At 40.2% G+C, this 21,560-nt stretch overlaps 1 protein-coding gene across 9 annotated transcripts in view; it reads left to right on the top strand.

The window, feature by feature from the left end:
• The first annotated feature begins 362 nt into the window (after window positions 1–362).
• Window positions 363–21,560, top strand: part of HP1BP3 (heterochromatin protein 1 binding protein 3) — a 49,825-nt gene continuing 28,627 nt past the window's right edge. For 3 of the 9 annotated variants that reach the window (XM_049878162.1, XM_049878158.1, XM_049878166.1), the window contains exons 1-6: window positions 363–451; window positions 9,226–9,421; window positions 9,868–9,967; window positions 15,092–15,245; window positions 16,454–16,613; window positions 19,350–19,493. In XM_049878162.1, the coding sequence (XP_049734119.1) occupies window positions 9,326–9,421; window positions 9,868–9,967; window positions 15,092–15,245; window positions 16,454–16,613; window positions 19,350–19,493 (654 nt within the window). In that variant the 5' untranslated portion in view covers window positions 363–451; window positions 9,226–9,325. Of the gene's footprint in view, window positions 452–610; window positions 988–5,502; window positions 5,597–5,616; window positions 9,118–9,225; window positions 9,422–9,867; window positions 9,968–15,091; window positions 15,246–16,453; window positions 16,614–19,349; window positions 19,494–21,560 lie in introns of those variants that run through there. The other 6 variants (XM_049878159.1, XM_049878163.1, XM_049878160.1 and 3 more) reach the window with 6 other exon arrangements.

The raw sequence follows: 21,560 nt of genomic DNA, 5'->3' as shown, positions 1-21,560 counted from the left end.
CAACCCCTCTAAAGGTAAACGAATTGCTAAATCGGAAACGCGGCTGAGACCAGGGACTGAACTAGAGAGCAGACTAAGCGCAAGGAGTGAAACCAGCATCCCTCGGAGGAAACCGAAAGTGCACGACGCATCCTAACTGCGCTCCACAGACTCGCGGCGGGCGCCGCCCTCCCGCCCCGGCATCCTCCGGAGCGCCCTCTCGCGGTCCCGCGCGCCTCACACGGAGGCACTTCTCGCGCGCTTCTCCCGCGGACTGGGGGCGCGGCCGCCGGCGCGCGCGCGGGGCGGGGCCGGCGCGGGGCCGCGCGCGCGGGGCCGCGGGCAGGGGGGCGGGGCGGCAGAGCTCGGCGGCTGGGCCCGGAGGACAGCGGCGCGGAGGCGACGAGCGGCAGCGGCAGCGGCGCCGAGAGCCCGTGCGGGACACAGGCGCCAGGAAGGGAGGAGCGCAGAGGTAACGCGGGACCGAACAGGCGGGCGAGGAGTGGGCGCGGGCTGGCGGGGCCCCGAAGGCGAGCGGCGGAGGCCGCTTGCCCAGGGCGCCGACGCCGCTCCCTGAGAGCAGGGGGCGGGGCGCCCGGGGCCCAGGAGGAGGTGCCTTTTGTCTGCCTTCCTTGGCCGCTCCGCCTCCCCTTCCCCTCACCCCTACGTCCTAACCCCCGGCCCCTCGCGTTGACACCTCCTCCGGGGCCTTCTAGCGCGCGCGCGCTCCCGCCCTTGTTTTGTTTAGAACTAGGGGAGGTGGGGGGATTCTTCCCTTGCCTCAGGACCACGCGTCGCAACGCGCTTGCGCCGGCGTCTTTCCGCCTCGTCCTGATTGGCCGAGAGCGTGCGCATGCGCCCGAACCTGGCGTGTGCCCCGCCCTCCCCCTCAGCCCTTTAAGAGCTTCTCCGAGCCGGTTCGAAAGATGCCGGCGGCGGTGAGTGGCTGTGACGGACCCGCCCCCCGGGTTCTCCGCCCCCGCCGCCGCCATTACGGAGCTCCCAGTGGTGAGTTTGCGGAGCGCTTGTTGCTGGCGGTCCGCAGCTTCTTGAGTCGCAGGGGCGTGCGCTGCCCGGGTCCTCTGGTCGGCTCCGGCGTCGCGTCCACCCCTGGGCGGGAGCTCCGGGCTGTAACCTCCCTCAGTGTCCGCGCCGCTGAGCCTTGACATCGTTTGCCGTCTCTGCCTTCATCTTGGCTCCGTTCTCTCCCTCGCCCCAGCCTTCTGCTCCCTCACGACTTTGGCCCTGTAACGCTGCCTTCCCTGCCTCTTTGTCTCTCTGCTCTTCTTCCCACCTTACTTCCCCACAAACGTTTCCGAGCTGTCGGCGCTCCCGAAAAGGCTTGCTGCTGCTGCTGCTGCTGCTGCGATGGGCGGCCGTGAGCTTGCTTTCCCCGTGTGGCATGGCTAGAACTTTTTACTTGTCGCACCTTACACGAGGTGGTTTTAGTTAGAACAGTGTTTTCGGTAGGTAGTTAATAAAGTTAGAATTGTGAGTATGAGCATTTGTAAAGAGCTGCAGGCAGGGGTGGTGAAGTAAGGACTACAAATCGGAGTTTCAGTACCGAATTAACCACTATCTGGGACCGAGGACAAGTTTTGATCCCCAGTGGAGCAATGGGTAAGCACTCTGCTGCTAACAGAAAAGTTGGTAGTTCGAACCTTTCCAGGATCTGCTCCTGTGAAGATTACAGTCTAGAAAATCCTTGGGGGCAGTTCTACTTTGTCATATAGGGTTGCTGTGAGTCGGGATCAACTCGATGGCACCTAGCAACCAAAAACATTCTCTCCTGCACAATCAGAGGACTGGACAAGGTGAACTTTAATGCCTCTCCAGCATAAGTTCTGTTACTTATGTTTTGTGAGTTTTCATTACATTGAAAAGTATCCAAGAATCCTATTAGAAAGACATGTGGGAGTTCATCTTGGATTTGATGAGCAAGATATCTTGTCTTAGATGAAAGTAGATGTGCCTAGTGTCAGTTTGAAAGATACTCTAATCTTGTTTAATCTGGCATAGGCATAAAACTATTATCACCTTTTTGTTTTACCGTTACCTTTTAAAACCTGTTGCTGTCAGTCAGTTCTGTCCCTTTAGGACAGAGTGTCACTGCCCCAGAGTTTCCAAGGAGTGGTTGGTGAATTTGAACTGCCAGCCTTTGGTTAGCAGCTGAGCTCTTAACTACTGTGCCACAGGACTCTGTTCCTTTCAAAAGTTTGATGTAATTTACTTTAAAGTAGAAGTAACATTTTTAAGTTTTCTTTTTTAAAAATGACTTGGAAGATTGAGGATATACAGTTGATGGTGGAAGTGTCCTGAACTTGTTATATACAGAAAGTCTAAGTTAGAATTTTGATCATCTTGACAGCAGGAACCATGTAGTGTCCATAACATCTGAGCCCAAGATAAACACTACTGATTTATTGAAATATAAGAGAAAAGGAAAAAAAAAAGTTGCCAGCAGTCAAATTAGAGGCACGCTTTTTGCGACATGACCCATTAAGTCTGAGTATAGTGAGAAACTTGAGATTGGGAACTATTTGAGGTATTCAGTGCATACCTTGTGACATAATGTGGTGTGTTGCATACATTTTATAGTGAAGTATGAAATAATACTTGCCCCAAATTCTGTATTATGGACAATATCAATAAATTGAAATACGTTATTAAGTTTCTTATTTTTCTATTCCTTCTACTTAATACAGAGAAAGTAAATGAAAACTGTGAAATTTTGGATATGTTACTTCTACAATCCTTTTTTTTTTTTTTTGCCTATATTAACGCAATTTACACATTTACTCTTGGGAAAAGGAAATCTTTTAGTGTTAATCTAACACTAAATAAAAAATAATAATAAAGTGATGACAACAGGATGTCCACAAAAACCTCAGATAAACTCACATTGATTGTTTTTGGCACATATAAAACAAAAAAAACCCAACCACAGCTGTTGCTGGCAAAAGGATTCGACTCATAGCAACCCTATAGGACAGAGAAGAACTGCACCATAGGGTTTCCAAGGAGCAACTTGTGGATTCCAACTGCTGACTCTTTGGTTAGCAGCTGTAGCTCTTAACCACTGTCCCACCAGGGCTCTTGGCACATGTCAGAACTGAGGTGAAAAACGAATTTGTTGAGTTTCATTCATTCATTTATTCTTTGATGTAACAAATATTTGTTGAGCACCTATGCTATACCTAGTATGCTGTAGGCACCAGGGATGCAGCAGTGAACCAACCAGAAAAGATCCCTGCAGGAAAAAAGCATGGCAGCTTCAAAGCCTGATCATTCAGTAGTACAGCAACAAAAAAAGTTTAGTTAATACTTGGTGACTTTAAGGCAGTGTGAATTCACCGTCTGTATTGTTTTGGAAACACTGATGGCGTAATGATCAAGAGCTACAGCTGCTAACCAAAAGGTAGGTAGTTCAAATGCACCAGATGCTCCTTGGAAATTCTGTGGGGCAGTTCTACTCCGTCCTTACAGGGTCGTTCTGAGTTGGAATCGACTTGATGGCAGTGGGTTTTTTTATAGTTTTGTTAACTCGGTAATGAATAACAAACTTCTTAAAAACCTGTTAACTGTCCAGTCAGTTCTGACTCATGGTGATACCATGTGTGCAGAATAGAACTGCTGTATAGGGTTTTCAAGGCTGTGAGCTTTCGGTAGCAGATCACTAGGCCTGTCTTCCATGGTGCCTCCAGTGGGTTTGAACAGCCAGCCTTTTGGCCAGTAGTCAAGTGCTTAACCATTCATGCCACCTCAGAACTCTTAACTATTAGCTAACTTACCTGAAAGAACTGAAGAAAAAAATTCAAGCCTCAAGTTGCAACGTTAAAGGATTTTATGGGCAAAGTATTAAACGATACAGGAAGCATTAGAAGAAGATGGAAGGGGTACAGAGTCACGGTACCAGAAAGAAATTGGTTGATGTTCAGCTATCTCAGGAGGTAGCATATGATCAAGAACCAGTGGTACTGAAGGAAGAGGCCAAGCTGCACTGAAGGCATTGGCGAAAAACAAAGCTCCAGGAATTAACAAAATACCAGTTGAGATGTTTCAACAAATAGAAGCAGCGCTACAGGTGCTCACTCGCCTATGCCAAGAAATTTAGAAGACAGCTACCTGGCCATCTGACTGGAAGCATCCATGTTTGTACCCATTCCAAAAAAAGGTGATCCAGCAGAACATGGAAATTATCAAACGATATCATTAGTATCACACGCAAATAAGATTTTACTGAAGATAATTCAAAAACAGTTGCAGCAGTACATCAACAGGAAACTGCCAGAAATTCAAGCCAGATTCAGAAGAAGATGTAGAACAAGAGGTAATCACTGCTGAAGTCAGATGGATCCTGGCTGAAAGCAGAGAATACCAGAAATATGTTTATCTCTGTTTTGTTGACATGCAAAGGCATTCGACGGTGTGAATCATAACGAGTTATGGTTAATACCGGGAAGAATGGGAATTCAGAAGACTTAACTGTGCTCATGACAAACCTGTACATAAATCAAGAGGCAGTCGTTCAAACAGAACAAGGGGATACTGTGTAGTTATAAAAATCAAGAAAAGTGTGTGTCAGGGTTATACCCTTTCACCGTACTTATTCAATCTATGCTGAGCAAATAATTGGAGAAGCTGGACTATATGAAGAAGAACAGGGCATCAGAATTGGAGGAAGACTCGTTAACAGCCTGCGATACGCAGATGACACAATCTCGTTTGCTCAAAGTGAAGAAGACTTGAAGCCCTTACTGATGAAGATCAAAGACTGCAGCCTTCTGTATGGATTACACCTCAACATAAAACAAAAATCCTCCAGCTGGATGAGTGAGCAACATCATGATAAATGGAGAAAAGATTAAAGTTGTGAAGGATTAGTTTTACTTGGCTCCACGATCAGCGCCCATGGAAGCAGCAGTTAGGAAATCAGAGGATATACTGCACTGGGCAAATCTGCTACGAAAGACCTTTTTTTTCCCCCCAGTGTTTTGAGTTCTTCATTTATTTATTTTTAATAATTTTTATTGTGCTTTAAGTGAAAGTTTATAAATCAAGTCAGTCTCTCACATACAAGCTTATATACACCTTATTACATACGCCCACTTACTCTCCCCCTAATGAGTCAGTCCATTCCCTCCTTCTAGTCTCTCCTTTAGTGACCATTTTGTCAGTTTCTAACCCCCTCTACTCTCATCTCCCCTCTAGACAAGAGATGCCAACATAGTACGAAAGACCTTTTTATTTACCTATTTTTATCGTGCTTTGAAAATTTACAGCTCAGGTTAATTTCTCATTCAGAAATTTATACACATAATGTTTTGTGACATTGGTTGCAATCCCCACAATGTGACAGCACACTCCCCCTTTCCACCCTGGGTTCCTTGTGTCTGTTTGTTCAGTTCTTGTCCCTTCCTGCCTTCTTGCCCTCCTTTGGACAGGAGCTGCCCATTTGGTCTCGTATGTTCGATAAGGTACTAAGAAGCATGTCCCTCACATGTTTTATTTTTTGTTTTATAGGCCTGTCTATGTCTGAAAAGTGGTTTCACTTCTGAGTTAGCAGAACATCCTGGGGCCATAGTTTCAGAGGGTTCCTCCAGTCACTGTCAGACCAGTAAGTGTGGTCTTTTTATGTGAATTTGGATTCTGTTCTACATTTTTCTCCTTTTGAAAGACCTTTTTTAAAAGTATTAAAAAGCAAAGATGTCACCTTGAAGACTAATGTGCGCCTGATCCAAGCTCTGGTATTTTCAGTCACCTCATATGTACGTGAAAGCTGGACAATGAATAAGGAAGACGGAAGAATTGATGCCTTTGAATTATGGTGTTGGCGAAGAATATTGAATATACTGTGGACTGCCAGAAGAATGAACAAATCTATGTTGGAAGAAGTACAGCCAAAATTATCCTTAAAAGCAAGTATGGCAAGACTTCCTCTTATCTACCTTGGGCATGTTATCAGGAAGGACCAGTCCCAGGAGAAAGACATCATGCTTGGTAGAGAGTCAGCAAAAAAGAGGAATACCTTCGACGGGATGAATTGGCACAGTGGCTGCAACCGTGGTCTCAAGCATAGCAGTGATTGTGAGGATGACATAGAACCAGGCAGTGTATTGTTCTGTTGTACACAGGGTAGCTATGAGTTGGAACCAACCTGACAGCTCCAGACACCACCACCATAAAGAAAGGACTACAGACTGAAGTTTTTAGATCTGTGGCTTTTACTCAGGAAATTCAGAAGTGAGGCATATGGTGCTTGATATTTATCTCAGATAAATTTGTATTTTATTTTTTAAGTGTTCTTCACATATATTGAATATGGCAATAAGTGATATTAGATATCATTCATTTTGCTCTTTCAGTAAGTATTAAGCACCCGCTATGTTTTGGACACTGTTCTAGGCCCTGGGAATACAGTGGTGAATTAAAGTCTTACTCCTTGTGGTGCTTACGTTCTTTTGGAGAGACACGTAGTAAACAAACCAAACCCACTGCTCTTGAGTCAGTTTCAGCTCATACAAGCATACAGATGTGTATTTAATTTCAGCTGGTGTTAAATGCTATAAAGAAAACTGAGGAGGAGTAACATAGGTGGAAGGCCTTTCGAGAGACAACATTGAGCTGGAGTATTACTGTAGGGCCTCGGAAAAGAGTGTTGTAGTTTAAGGGAACAGCAAATGCAAAGAGACTCTGAGGCAAAAATGAGTAGAACATATTCCATGGGCCAAAAGAAAGCCTTTGTGTTTGAAGGCAAGAGTGTATAGTGATGGGGAGAGTAGCAGGAGGTGAGATTAAAGAAACAAAGGGGATGGTACTTGGAAAATTTTAAGTAAGAGAATGTTAGAACGTATTCTTTTCGGTAGATTGGATGCAGCCAGGAAGATTGGCAAACCAGCTTATTATTTCTTGTTCTTTCTGACCTAGGCATACATCTTATCTGGGCAAATTCAAACTATCATTCTTGTTCTTAGATTAATGATGTCTTTATGGACCATGTTACCCTAGTTTTAATTCCATTGGTCAGTTTGCATCACTTTGATAAAAAGTAGCTTCCTTTGTCCCCCCTCAGGAGTCCTAGTGGAGCAGTGGTTAAATGCTCAGCTGCTAACCGAAAGGTCAGCAGTTTGAACCCGACAGTCACTCTGTGAGAGAAAGATGTAGCAGTCTGCTTCTGTAAAGATTTATAGCCTTGGAAACCCTATGGGGCAGGTCTGTTTTGTCCTGTGAATCATTGTAAGTTGGAATCAACACAACGGGTTTGGTTTTTTGGGTTGGTGTCCGCTCTTTTTTTTAACCCAGTGAGTGTCAGCTATATGGATTGTGTTTGTATTAATTTTGTGTAATTAATGACCACAGAGTTTACTGGAAAGGTTTTGACACGTTTTTTAGTATTTTCTTTACAGGGAAAAATTTTTTTTTAAAGATACTCATGAACACCGGAGGTTTTCTTGACTTCATAGTAACATTTTCAATCTAGACAGTGTTATCATGGGTTAAGAAGGATGCATTCATTAACAATATCATCTTGCTTTACCAAGAATAACCTTACCATGATACTGTTTAATTTCCGTATTGCTTGTCTATAAAAATATCAGATCGTCCTTTAGTTTTGTTTTTAAATTATCAGGGAAAATAATTTACTTTGGCAGTGCTGTTGAGTGAGGAGTCCTTCGGTGGTACAGACAGTTAACATGCTCAGATGCTAACTGAAAGGTTGGAGGCACCTTGGAAGAAAGACCTGGCAGTCTACTCCCCCCCCCAAAAAAAAACAGCTGTTGAAAACCGTATGCAGCACAATTCTGCTCTGACACACATGGGGTCACCATGAGTCAGAATCAACTCAGTGGCATCTGGTTGGCTAGTGCATGAATGAGCAGATTTACATATTAAAATTATCCCACGAGAGATTTTTAGGTTTCACAAACCTCACTAATGCCCCTAAACCCAATTTGGCCCTCTTTTCAAAGATCAGAAAAATGATTTTTATTTCAGTATTTTACAGTTCCTTGAGGCTAGTTACAATACGAGCATTTTAAGTAGTTCTTTTAACAGTTAATTTTTAAGTATTTATAGATATTAATTCACTAGTGATAAGTTTTAGTGCATTTTACTGTCTTGAATTCTTTCAGCTGTCTTTCCTCGCAGCTGATGGACAATTTGCAAGTCTGGTGTTGCCCTTGTTATCCCCATAAAAAGATTTTCCTTATAAATGTGAAAGTATTCTTTATGTTTGGGGTTTTCGTTTTTTTTTTTTTTTTCTTGGAATCGTCGTTACTGACAAGTTGAAAGCCTTTATGTTCCTAGGCAGGGTTAGAGTTTATAGTATAAGATGAATGACTAATCTCTTATTTCCCAGTTTTTTTGTTAATTGTTCATTATCTGTTAATTGTTCAGATATCTAAACACTTAGTCATTTTCTTATACTGAGGATTTTTTATTATAAAATGTCATTGAGTCCCAGATGAGGTTCTTGGAGGGTAGAGGTATAATGGGGCAGTTCAAATCCACCAGGCGCTCCTTGGAAACTCTTTGGGGCAGTTCTGCTCTGTCCTGTAAGGTCGCTATGGGGCGGAATCAACTCGACGGCAAAGGGTTTTTTTAGGTGGGTTTTAATCTTTGATTCTTTAATCATATGCTTTCTTTTGTACTGGTTTTGCTTCTATTAAAAACATGACAAATAAGGTCTTAGAAGCATACTTCTGTTCTCCTAAGGGTCAGTGGGTCTGGAGGCTCTTAGAATGTCTTGCTTTCAGCAGTATTTTTGCGGTTATACTTTCCGTTAATAGAAAACAAATGACTTCTCTAGTGGAGATGGGGGGTTTAGGTTGCAGTTAACTTTTCTGGCCCCTTTGAGAACAATAAGTCTTCTCTCTTTAGTAAACTGATCTTTGGCTACATAATTTTTGTAAACTCTTCCTATAGTCTGTCCTTTCTAAGTTGCTGATGGCAGCAGGAGGGTGGTGGGATTCCTTAGGAGCTTTCTTGTCCTTGTTGCCTTTGTTCATGTGGAAGGTGCAACAGCTGCTGTGGCTTATGCGTTTGTCTTAGTCTAGTCGCTGCTTTACATAGTCAATGTTTGGATAGTGGTTTAATCTTTCTGACTAATAACTGAGCAAGTCATCTGTCACTTAACTTGTAAGTTTTATAGTTATATTTTTTCCTTTTGGATGTGTATTAAATTTAGACGTTTTAGTTTAGTTTTGTTTCTGTTAATCTTCACACCAGGTCTTTTCTGTGCTTTAGGTTGACTCTTCACCACACTGAAACCATTAGGAAAAATCCTTGTGGTTAACAGCAGAGGCTTCAGAGTGTAACCTGTACTCGGGCCTAGAAATAATTTTAAATGGCGACTGATACGTCTCAAGGTGAACTCGTCCATCCTAAGGCACTCCCACTTATAGTAGGAGCTCAGCTGATCCACGCGGACAAGTTAGGTGAGGTAGGGGCTGATGCATTCTTGAAGCTCACTCTTGGATCAGTCCCTGACTTCAGGCCCTGCTGGGTCCTTCTTGGTACTTGTTCCTTCCCCAACTTTGGGGAGCCTGGGTTGTAAATCTGAAAAATCAAATAAATAAAAAGCTCTTTCCATCTACCCTTTTCCCTCAGATTCCTGAGAAAACCTCCAATCGTCTAAATTTATTCCAAATCAAGTATAATTATTTATTTCCATCTGAAGTTCTGGCTAAAATAAAATACTTTGAAAAGTATTTCTTAAAAATCGTATTTCACTTAAAGAAAAAAAAGTATGAAAAGTAAATTGCATTGGATCCTGGAGTTGACTTGAAGAATTCTCCTACATCTTCTGACACCCAGTTAGGCCCCTTGAGAAAGAGAGAAAAGGGAATATTTTTATGTTTGTTTGATTATGACCATCTCTTCTCTTAGAAGGTAGAAGATAGCAACATGCCGATTCGTCGAGCTGTGAACTCTACCCGGGAAACTCCTCCCAAACGCAAGCTTGCTGGTGGGGAGGAAGAAAAACCAGGTAAAGTAAATCAGTAGTACAACTTCAAAAGGCAAAAGTTTCTACTCCAATTTAGAATGTTCTTTAAATCCCTTTGAACAGACTTTTTCTTTTTTCATGGCTAAATGTAAGTATACTAGGGGAATATCTGAAGACAGAAGTGATGGCTGACATTGCCAGACCAAGTGGGTAAAGTGAGATTTCTTCTTGTATCTGAAGATTTTTGGAAGGTGGAAATTTCATGTTCTTTTAATTAAAAACAGAAGAATGGTTGGGGGAGGACAGGAACAAAGACTAGCATCCTGGGTATAGACTGCCATATAGATGCACGCTCTGTGGAAGGGTGGGAGGAGGAAGATGGGACCAAAAGAGAACTAATAGACAACTTTGGGCTTTGGTATGGACAGTGGAAATCACCAAGAGGCCTTAAAGGGAGCAAATGAGTGATCAAATATTGGCCTGTAACTTTGGTGTTGGTGGAAAGAGTGGCCAAACAGAGTTGGGAGCATAATGAACAAGAAAAATGTAGACTCATCAACCTGGAATACTGGTGCTCCTTTCTACTATTTCTAACCACTTCTCTTTTTCACTGTCTTTCTTTTTCTTCTCATGACCTCTTTGTTTCTCTCCTTATCCTTTTCCATTTTTCCCTTCTCCCTTGCCTTTTATCTCAGGTTTTACCAGGGAGAGCACATTGTGCTTCCCTGGTCATGGCTGTTAGAACCAAATATTTGCTGACTAGCATAGATTAGGAATAGAAAATATATGCACCCCCTTGCTGCCTTTATCCCCTATTGCACCAGGGCAGACATCATTAACCAGTAAATACACTCTTTTCCGGAGCCCTGGTGGTGCAGTGGTTAAGTGTTTGGCTGTTAACCAAAAGATCGGCGGTTCAAATCCACCAGCGCTCTTTGGAAACCCTATGGGGCAATTCTACTCGGTCTTATAGGGTCGCTGTGAGATGAAATCGACTTGACGGCACCAGGTTTTGGTTTTTCATATTGTTTTTTAACCCAATCTCGATTTAAAAAGAAAAATCCTCAGGTGAGTGCTCTACGCATTTTGGAAAAATTTTATTTTAGAAAAGTCAGCCAAGAATTCATAGAACTTGTGCACTGTAGAAGAACAGTAAGTCACTTTACAAATAATGTTTAATCTTCTTTCTACCCTATTAATTGTTTAAGGGATCATATAGCAAGTACATTATAGTATTTTATCCATGGAAACAATCAGATTTCGCTTGTGTTTTAAATTTTATGAATCCTACATTTCACACAGAGGCAGAGACAGTAGTTCAATGAGTTGGAAATAATGTCTTGCACATAGTACATACTCAGTAAATATCTGTTGACCAACTGAATCTTTATCGAGCCATAAACTTTTTTTTTTGCAATTATTTTTTATTGTGAAAATACACACAACATGTACATCAATTCAACAATTTCTGTATCCTGTATAATTCAGTGACATAATTACATTCTTCATGTTGTGTAGCCATTCTCACTAACCGTTTACAAATTTTTCTGCCACCGCTAAAATTAACTCTATGCTCCTTAAGCAAAACTCCCTCTTTTCCCCGCCCTTCCCACACCTGGTAACACTAATAATCTTTGTTATCTATACATTTGCTTACTTCACATAAGTGAGATCATATAGTATCTGTCCTTTCGTGCCTGACTGACTTTGCTTATGAGTCGGAATTGACTCGACGGCCCTGGGTTTTTTTGGGTACTTTGCTTAGTATGATGTTTTCAAGGTTCATGCATGTTGTGGCAAGCATCAGGGCTTCATTTCTCTTTATGGCTGAGTAACAGTCCATTGTATGTATATACCACATTTTGTTTATCCATTCATCTGTTGATGGACATTTCAGTTGTTTATACCTTTTGACCGTTGTGAAGAGTGCTGAAGTGAACATTGGTGTACAGGTTTCTTTTTGTATTCCTGCTTTCACTTCTGTGTATTTATCTACAATTGGGATTGCTGGGTCACATGGTAGTTCTGTGTTCTACTCTTTGAGGAACTACCAAATTGTTCTCCGCAGCGACTGTACCATTTACATTCCTGGCAGCATTGGATGAGGGTTCCAGTTTCTCCACAACCTTGCCAACACCTGTTGTTTTGTTTTGTTTTTTGATCATTGACATTCTAATGGAGTGAAGTGGTATAACTCATAGTGTTTTCATTGACATCTCCCTAATAGAGTCCCTGGGTGACTACTAGCCAGAGGTTGGTGGTTCAAATCCTCCCAGAGGCCCTACTGTGAAAGGTCACAGCCATGAAAACTCACTGGAGCAGTTCTGCTCTGCCTATGTGAGGTAACCGTGAGTTGGACTCCATGGCAAACAACAGCAGTGGCTAATGATGTTGGGCATCTTTTCATGTGCCTGTTGGCCATTTGAATATGCTCCTTGGTGAAATGTCTGTTCACGTTCTTTGCCTATTTTTGATTGAGTTGCTTGTCTTTTTGTTGTGGGAGTTTTTTAAAAGCGTATTTTGAATATTAGACCTGGTCTTGATCCTCTAGTGCTGCTATAACAGAAGTACCACAAGTGGATGGCTTTAACAAAGAGAAGTTTATTCTCTCACAGTCCAGTAAGCTAGAAGTCCAAATTCTGGGCACTGGCTGCAGGGGAGGGCTGTCTCTCTCTGTCAGCTCTGGAGGAAGGTCCTTGTGATGCATCAGTCATCCCTTGGTCTGGGAGCATCTCAGCACAGGTCCAAAGGATGGGCTCTGCTCCCGGCACTGCTTTCTTGGTGGTATCAGGTCCCAATGTTTCTCTGCACGCTTCTCTCTCTCATATGTCAAAAGAGATTGGCTTTAGACATTGCCTGATCTTGTAGACCTCATCAGTATAATTGCCGCTAATCTATTTTATTACATCATAATGATAGGATTTACAACATCTAGGGAAATCACATCAGAAAATAAAATGGTAGACACTCACACAATCATACAAGGGAATCATGACCTAGCCGAGTTGATGTTTTTGGGGAACACCGTTCAATCCATGACAGAACCTTATCGATATGTGGTTCCCAGGGACCAGTTATTCTTAACCGTTTTGGGTAGTGAGCTTTTTAAGAATTTGATAAAAGCTATTGACAGTTTCCCAAGAAAATGCACACAAGCACCATTACAGACAAAATCTTGTATAAAATTCTCAGGGATTGGTTTCTCAGATACGAGTAACCAAGTTCTGACACTAGGGTACCTCCTATTCAGACCATCTTAAATACAATATTCCTATTGACACATTACGTTTTCTCAAGTTTAGCTTTTTTTTTTTTTTTAATTTTTATTGTGCTTTAAGTGGAAGTTTACAAATCAGTCAAACTCTGATACAAAAATTTATAAACACCTTGGTATATACTCCTAATTGCCCTCCCCGTAATGAGACATCACACTCCTTCCCTCCGCTATCTCTTTTCGTGTCCATTCAGCCAGCTTCTGACCCGTCTAAAGTTTAGCTTTGATGATGCCTCTTTCCCTGTTCAAGTTTCTTTTTTTTTTTTTTAAATTGTGCTTTAGGTGAAAGTTACAGCTCAAATTCATACCATAAACTCTTAAGCAGTTATTCTAGAGAAGAGAAAGAGAAATTATAGCTCTACTATTACAGTAAAACCCAGGAAACAGTTCTTAGTTTTTCAGCCTTTTTGGAGTAAGGCAATGTATAAATAAGCATAGGCTTAACAAATAGTTCTTACCCATTCAGCCAATTAGGGTAACCCCAGATCCATTCCTGTTGAGTTGATTCCGACTCACAGCAATCCCATAGGGTTTCCAAGGCTGTAAATTTCTTTGGAAGCAGACTGCCACATCTTTCTCCCAAGCAACTGCTGGCGATTTTGAACTGCTGACCTTTCAGTTAGCAGTGGCTTTAACCACTGTGCCACCAGGGCTCTATTGGGGTAAAACAAAGGTCATATTGTTGTGTGGGCAGACAGTAAAAGAGCTGATATAAAATATATCTTACTGTGGAAAACCTAAATGTAGTTAGTATCTACATCGCCAAATGCCATTGTTACAATGAATTTCCAGCCTTAATACTTTGCCCTCCTAAGCGTATGAGAAACAGTTCTAGAAGCAGCGGAAGAGGCCAAAGAGGAACGAGAGTCAGTCACTTGCTGATCTACAGGTTTGCCCTAAAGCATTTTGTATAATCCTCATTACAACTCTGTGAGGTAAGGGTGCTGGGACTTGGAGATGTCAGAGAACTTCCCCAAAGATCATCTGGATAGAAAGTTAGGAAGACAGGACTTGAATTCAGGTGTGTCTAATTCGAAAACCTCTGTTGGCTGAACAGTTACTAGAGGAGTTTTGGCTTATATGCAGGTGCAATTGAAGAACATAATCCAGGAAGAGACTTGCAAATGATAGCTGGCCAGTCTGAAATTCATCTTGCGATAGAATTTAGCTTGAGGCACTAGAAATTCTCTTATAATTTAACTTCTGTGGTTTTGGCATATGTGGCCAAGAAGGATGTGGCATATGTGTGAAGGCCACAAAGAAAGCCTCATCATTATCTCAGTAATTAGTTGATATAATTTAAATGACCGTGCTTTTCAAGCATATACTTTCATTTTTGGCCTGATTTTTGCCGCTGGAGTCCTTTTCTTTGAAGTCTCTGCTTAACTGCTGGGATTCTTTGCTTTTATAATAGCTGTTCAAAGAGACATGCTGAGAAAAAAAGGCATGGACAAACAACTGCAGACTTAGATATCCCACTTCTCATATTTCTACTCTCGCCCCAGCCATTCCACTTGAAAAGTACATGCTAATTTTCTAATACCTATTCTGTCCCTGAGATTTGTCTGTTACATTATAAAATGGCTATGTCTTAATTATGAGTTTCATCATTAGTATTGCAGAATAGAACAATCAAGAGATTTGATTTGGAGTAAAATGAGTTGATCTTCTTTTCTTACATAGTTTGGATAAACAACCACTTGAATAGGCAACTTAAGTGACAAAAAATGAAAGAAAACTGCACTCATAGTCATTTATCGTTCATCTCAGAATTTATCTCTTAATTGAAATATTTGGCTGCTCTGTTCAATAAGACAAGCTTTTACCTTTTTATTGACTCTGGCTCTCATATATCTATCTACCTGATCCAATTCTGTTCACCTAATTTTTAGAGCCAGACGTAAGTTCTGAGGAGTCTGCCTCCACTGTAGAAGAACAAGAGAATGAAACTCCACCTGCTACATCTAGTGAGACTGAACAGCCGAAGGGGGAACCTGAGAGTGAGGAGAAGGAAGAAAACAAGTCTTCTGAGGAAGCCAAAAAAGAGTAAGGAATTATGCCTTCTTGCCATTTATGATTAAAGACTACTACCATTTATGAAAAGGACTATAGATCAGAATGTTTTAAAGGGTTATAACACTGGCTTGATGCTAGGTATTTGCTGTTTGGATTTACCTTTTAAAGTTACCCTTTGAAATAGGTTTATTATGTAGTCGTGTGGCCTTTTAGAGTTTGCATTAGTTAGGAAAACAATGGTTTGAATAATTCCCAGATCATCCTTTTTGGCTTTGGAGTGTTTTTGTGTTTAGAATTTGTTGTAGGGGTGTCTTATATTTTAAGCATTGTCAAAAGTTCAATAAGAAATGGAACAGGACTATAAAAATCTGACCTGAGGGACACTTCACCATTTTATTCCTACCTCTGTGCCAGGAGTGAATTGTCTTCATGTGCTTACGTTAGAAACATTGATCTATATTAAGCCATTGCCAGAGTGACCTGGTAGGAGAGCTGGTAGCATTCATTGCACTTTTATCACAGGTGGGCAGAACAGTTAAGAATTACTTTTTTTAAATAAAGGAGAAACTTAGTTATAGCTTTTCTTTCTAGGTGTTATCCTCAGGGAAGCCTTTATCCTTGTTTCATAGGTGTAAGAAAAGTCTGAAATTTACATGTTCTAGTAAATGGTAGTACATCGCCTCTGTGAGGTACATGGAATGATGCTATTATTACCTAGGATACTTAATAAGTAAGCCTTGCGGCAGACAATCTCATAATTACTGCAACAACCTTGTGAGATAGTTGGTATTAAGTTACGGTTTTACAGCTGAGGAGACTAAGATTCAGATCCCTTACTAAGATCGTAGAGCTAGTTAGTGTTGGAGCTACAAGTAAAATGCAGGTTTTCTAACTTTGAGCTTGAGTTCTTTCTACCATACTGTTGCCTCTGTTGTAATTGTTACTAGGATACATTTTTAAAATCTCTTCTGTGTACTGGGCCTTCACACCGGTGCAAATTTCTATGGCTCCTTTCTCCTGCACCTAAAACAAATGACTTTTTTAGTTTATTTATAGTACCCAATTTTTTGCAATTGTTTTATTTCGTTAAATTGTACTTATTGTATGTATTACCTTAGTGTAATATTACCTAAATTAAAACATTGATTTTTATGCCTCCCTGGTCTTTTTCCTTTTCCTGGCCTTATAACTGTTTCTGGATAGTTTCTTTTGCATAATAACAATTCTTTGTTTTAAAGTGAGAAAGATCAGTCTAAAGAAAAGGAGAAGAAAGTGAAAAAAACAATACCTTCCTGGGCTACCCTTTCTGCCAGCCAGCTAGCCAGGGCTCAGAAACAAACGCCGATGGCTTCCTCCCCACGTCCCAAGATGGATGCGATCCTAACTGAGGCCATTAAGGCAAGTTTTTATTTCAAGCATTTCATCTTAGATTTATTCTGTTCATCTTTCGCTTGTTTAAAAATGGCATACTTGTGACCGGACATCAGACATTATGTTCTGCTCCCTAAAGAGACTTAAATAAAAGAATGCCATTGTGACATTCAGGTTTTTATAATATAATAATAACATTTGGTGAGCAGTGTTGATTTTTTAAAAAAAATTCAACTGTACCATAGTAAGTATTTTTAGCTTTAACTTTGTTTTACTCAGTGTATTAGTTGAGACTTTGACATTGAATATAACTATATACGTATGTAGGGTCGCTATGAGTCAGAATTGAATCAGTGGCAGTGGGTGTGTATATATATGTATATATATATACACACACACTCACGTGTGTACACGTGTGTACATACATACACACATTATGTAATTAAAGACTGTTATGCAGTTTTAATTTGAAGGCTGAAAATATTAATTTAACAAACATGTAAAAGACCACCTTCTGTATGCCAGGCAACGCTGCATGTGTATAGCATAGAATAAGACAGTGCGCTTGCCCTTGTGGACTCTTAATTGTGATTCAGGATAATTGAATAACGGTTAGAATTTTTGTTTAAAAAAAAAAAATCTGAGGTCTGCTTTTAAAACTCATTGATATTGGCAGAGGTTATCTTTCACACCTGAACTGTAAAAAACTCTTAAAAACCTTATAACTTTGTTTCATCACTTTGCCTTCTAAAATACTTCCAAAAATTATCTTCCTCATTTAACTTTATGACTTTGCTGTAATGAAATGACTTTCATTAGCTTATGTAATCATTAGATATAGGTTTCTTACGTTAATTTTTAGATTATTTTGTAATCTGACTCTGCCTTTATCGAGTACTTTTTTCTGAGTAATTTTTCCCTGTTCATTCTGCTTGATCAGATGATAAGAAGAGTTAAAATAGGAGCCCCAGACTCCCTCATTCACAGGGTCCCTGTCACTGGGGTCCAAATCAGGATCGGGGAGAGAGGAATACACATCATTAACCGGGTGTCATGTAAATAGAAAGCAGCAACGTGGTTGTAATTTGCAGAGTTTGAGAAGTCAGCACTAACACATAAATTGAAAAAAGGTTTGCCTTCAGACCACTCTCTTTCCTCCAAGACTTCTTATCCTCTCACCTCATTAAGGAAACTCTCTTGGTTTAGATAGCTTGACTATAGGGAGATCTCTGTTTGTCCGTCATGTAGCCTTTCTTTAAGGATTTTACTTCGTGATAGCTAAGTCATTTTTTAGTGAGTTTGAGGGAACAGGGTTGTAGTGAGGACAGAGAAGGAGCTAAAATTTTGAAACAGTAAAACAAAAATGAAGTATAAATTAGACCTAAAGAATAGTTTATTACGATTGTGCATATTTGTACAGGTAATACTTATATAAAAGGTATGTTTTGTGCAGTATAACAAGTCGTGATTTCAGATCACTGATACAGTATTTTATATCAGGTAGGAGTCCTGCTTTCTACTTCCATCTCATTATCAGTTTTGAGGGAACAAGGGATTATTTGTTTTAGCTTTTTAGAGTGTTCTTTTCTGCTCGGGTCTCTTTGCTTTCTATTTTCATTTAAGACCAGGAGTAAATTTCAGTAGGTTGCAATAGTTCAGAAACATTTACTTGAATTCATTGACCCCTATTAACACAACTTGTTTTGTGTTATGCACACAGTTCTGGCCCATCTCCCTGTGAGCTGTTTTTCTTTGTTGTTCAGTGAGAATGATGAGTAGGTGCTACATTCAGTTTATAGACAGTGGCAACCCAAAGTTGGTGAACTAGCCCATTTAGATAAATAACAGATGCTATTTAACGTGCTTCAAAATTTAAAACATTTGGAAAAAAGTAACATTTGCCGCCTTTGTGACATGAATGAGCTACTTAAGTCTTCCATGGGCATTAGTCAAATGGAGTACAGATAGATAGGGTGGAAATGGAAAAAAAAAAAAACAAACAAACCCGCTGCCATCAAGTTGATTCCCACTTATAGCGACCCTCTAGGACAAAGTAGAACTGCTCCATAGGGTTTCCAAGGCTGTGAATGCTTACAGAAGCAGACTGCCATACCTTTCTCTCCTGGATCAGCTGATGGGTTTGAAAAAGTGACCTTTTGAAGCATGTGGTTCAACACTGCACCACCAGAGTTCCCAGAGATGGAAAAGGGCACTTTAAACCCCAGGAAAATGCCCTCATTATTATACACAATTCCGCTTAAGACACTGTCATTTCTAAACCCAGTTTTATGCCATTTATTTGGAATATCTTTGCTTGTACTCTCTCCGGATGTCGGCACAGAACCTGCAGTGAGATATTTGTCTGAGCCAAAGCTCATGCCATAAAATGGACCAGATTTGTGATCCTGCAAATGATAGAAACTCCTGCTTTCCTCATTTTGATATGAGTATTGACTAGAGTTAAAATAGGAAGATATTTTTCATTAACGTACAATGTTGTTCACGTGTTGCATGGTCTCTATAGTTGTTTTAAACAACTTAAGATTATTGTTGCAGAAAATGTTTAATAATTCTTTATTTCCGCACAGCCATTATGAACTGACATTACCTGAAATACTGTTTACTCTTCCTGCCATTTTTATCATCAGTTACCGAGTTCTCTGCCAAAATAATGTTTTCGAAAACATATATGTTAGGCTCTGTATGTAATTAAAAACAGCTAATTTAAAGTAATGTGTATGGTTTGATAAATCTGTTCTCTAGGCGTGCTTCCAGAAGAGTGGTGCATCAGTGGTTGCTATTCGAAAATATATCATCCATAAGTACCCTTCTCTGGAGCTGGAGAGAAGGGGCTATCTCCTTAAACAAGCACTGAAAAGAGAATTAAATAGAGGTGTCATCAAACAGGTATCAAACAGTTGTTTACTGTAATAATAAGATCATTTCATTATGTGTAAAGTACAAGTCAATATTTGGTAAAATTTAGGTTTTTTATGCCTTTCTTGTTAAAAATAAGTTATGTGATGACGAAATGCTTAAGCTAAACCGAGCTTTATTATCCGAGAATAGGTTTCTAAAACACTGGTGCTAGTTATTCTTCTTCTAGAGATCAAAAACAATAGATAGTGTGATTTTTTTATACCTTCTTACAACTCTTAATTGAATTCATTTTGGGGACTGTTTAGTCTTGAGAGCATATAGTGCTGAAGATAAGAAATGGAGTTTAAGGAACACTTGCTATTTTAACAGCAAAAAGGATAATTGTTCCTCTCTTAGGTTTGTTAGCTTTAAAGCCTAACTTAAATGACTAGACTTGTTACCATTATAAATTAGCTGTGTAAATAAGCTCACCTTAACTTATTAGTATCTAAAACTATTGCAGCCTGTTAGGAGCATCAGAGAAGGCTTAGTGAATTGGTACTAATATAAAACCAATATTGATTTCAGGCGTAAATCCGTTTTACGTTGCAGAGTGCATCAAGGCATTGCTTAGCATCATTGACATCTAAAGCTGGCAAGGACCTTCTGTAACACTCTTCAGAGGTCCAGAGTGATGAAATAACTACCAAGGCTCCATAGTAGTGGCAAAGATGGTTCCAAGAGCCTAGTTCACCACCCTCCCAGAGTCTTAGTGCCCTTCTTCTGTACTTTGCTGCATCATTTGATTAATACAGAATTCTCTGCCAGTCAGGCGTTTAAATTCTTTTTAGGAACTTTCAACCAGTGTTTAATTCACAAATATATATAGAGTGCCTTCTATACGCCAGGCTTTTGGGGGGCCCATCATGAAAAAATTAGAGATTCCTGCTGTGTGATACTTGTATTTTACTTTCTTCAAAATGTTGTAAAAATCATGTTTAAATAGCTCTTAAAATGATGATTGTTTAGAAGGTAATACCTAGCCAGTGTAATTATTAGAGCCAAAGATCCATCCTATGTCATCGTCTACGTCAGCCAAGCTTAGCAGCCGGCTTTGTGTTTTTCTTTAGGAAAATTTAGTTCGTGACCTCTTATAGGCTGACCCTCAGTTTTGATGCTTGAACAATAGTTAATAAGCTGAAAGCATTTCCTCTCGAGTGCTACCTTAATAGCAGTGTAGGTAAAGCTAAGGTGTAGAGGACTTGGGTTGTTGTGAATCAATTTCAAAGGTCTGAAAGTGCTTTGTAAATTGTAGAAATATCCTGTAGGACATACCATTGTGTACAGTGTCTAAAAACTTATTAGATAACCTTTCCATATGCAAAAATAATCTGTAATTGGTAAACTGTAAAAAACAAGTGGCCTGAGACCAACTAGGCTGTAACTTTTGCCAAGGAGCTACCTTTCTTCCAGGACACTAAGGGCTTTTCGCAGTTTCCCTGAAAGATTGTGTCTGTTCCTTCCATGGACTTTTTTTATTTGCCTGTTGCATTTTTTGTTTTTTTGTTGAGAATATACACAGCAAAACATATTCCAATTCAAACAGAACCCATATCTCACACCATACACGCAAAAAGTAACTCAAAATGGATCAAAGACCTAAATATAAATCCTAAAATGATAAAGATTATGGAAGAAGAAATAGGGACAATGCCAGTGACCCTAATAAAAAAATAGATGTCATAAATTCAATACAAACCATAACGTAACAGTGCACAAACACCAGAAGATAAACTAGATGATTTGGAGCTCCTAAAAATTAAACACTTAAGCTCATCAAAAGACTTCACCAAAACAGTAAAAAGAGAACCTACAGACTGAGAAAAAATTTTTGACTACAACATGTAACTGACAAGGATCTAGTCCCTGAAATCTACAGAATACTTCAACACCTCAACAACAAAAAGACAATCCAGTTAAAAAATGGGCAAAGCATATGAACAGACATTTCACCAAAGAAGACATTCAGGCGACTAACAGACACACTGTGATCGCTAGTCATGAGAGAAATGCAAATAAAAACTACAGTGAGATACCATCTCACCCTGACATTAC

Source organism: Elephas maximus, chromosome 3 (genome assembly GCF_024166365.1).
Source record: "Elephas maximus indicus isolate mEleMax1 chromosome 3, mEleMax1 primary haplotype, whole genome shotgun sequence".
Lineage (NCBI taxonomy): Eukaryota > Metazoa > Chordata > Mammalia > Proboscidea > Elephantidae > Elephas > Elephas maximus.
This window is presented reverse-complemented; position numbering and strand designations above follow the sequence as displayed.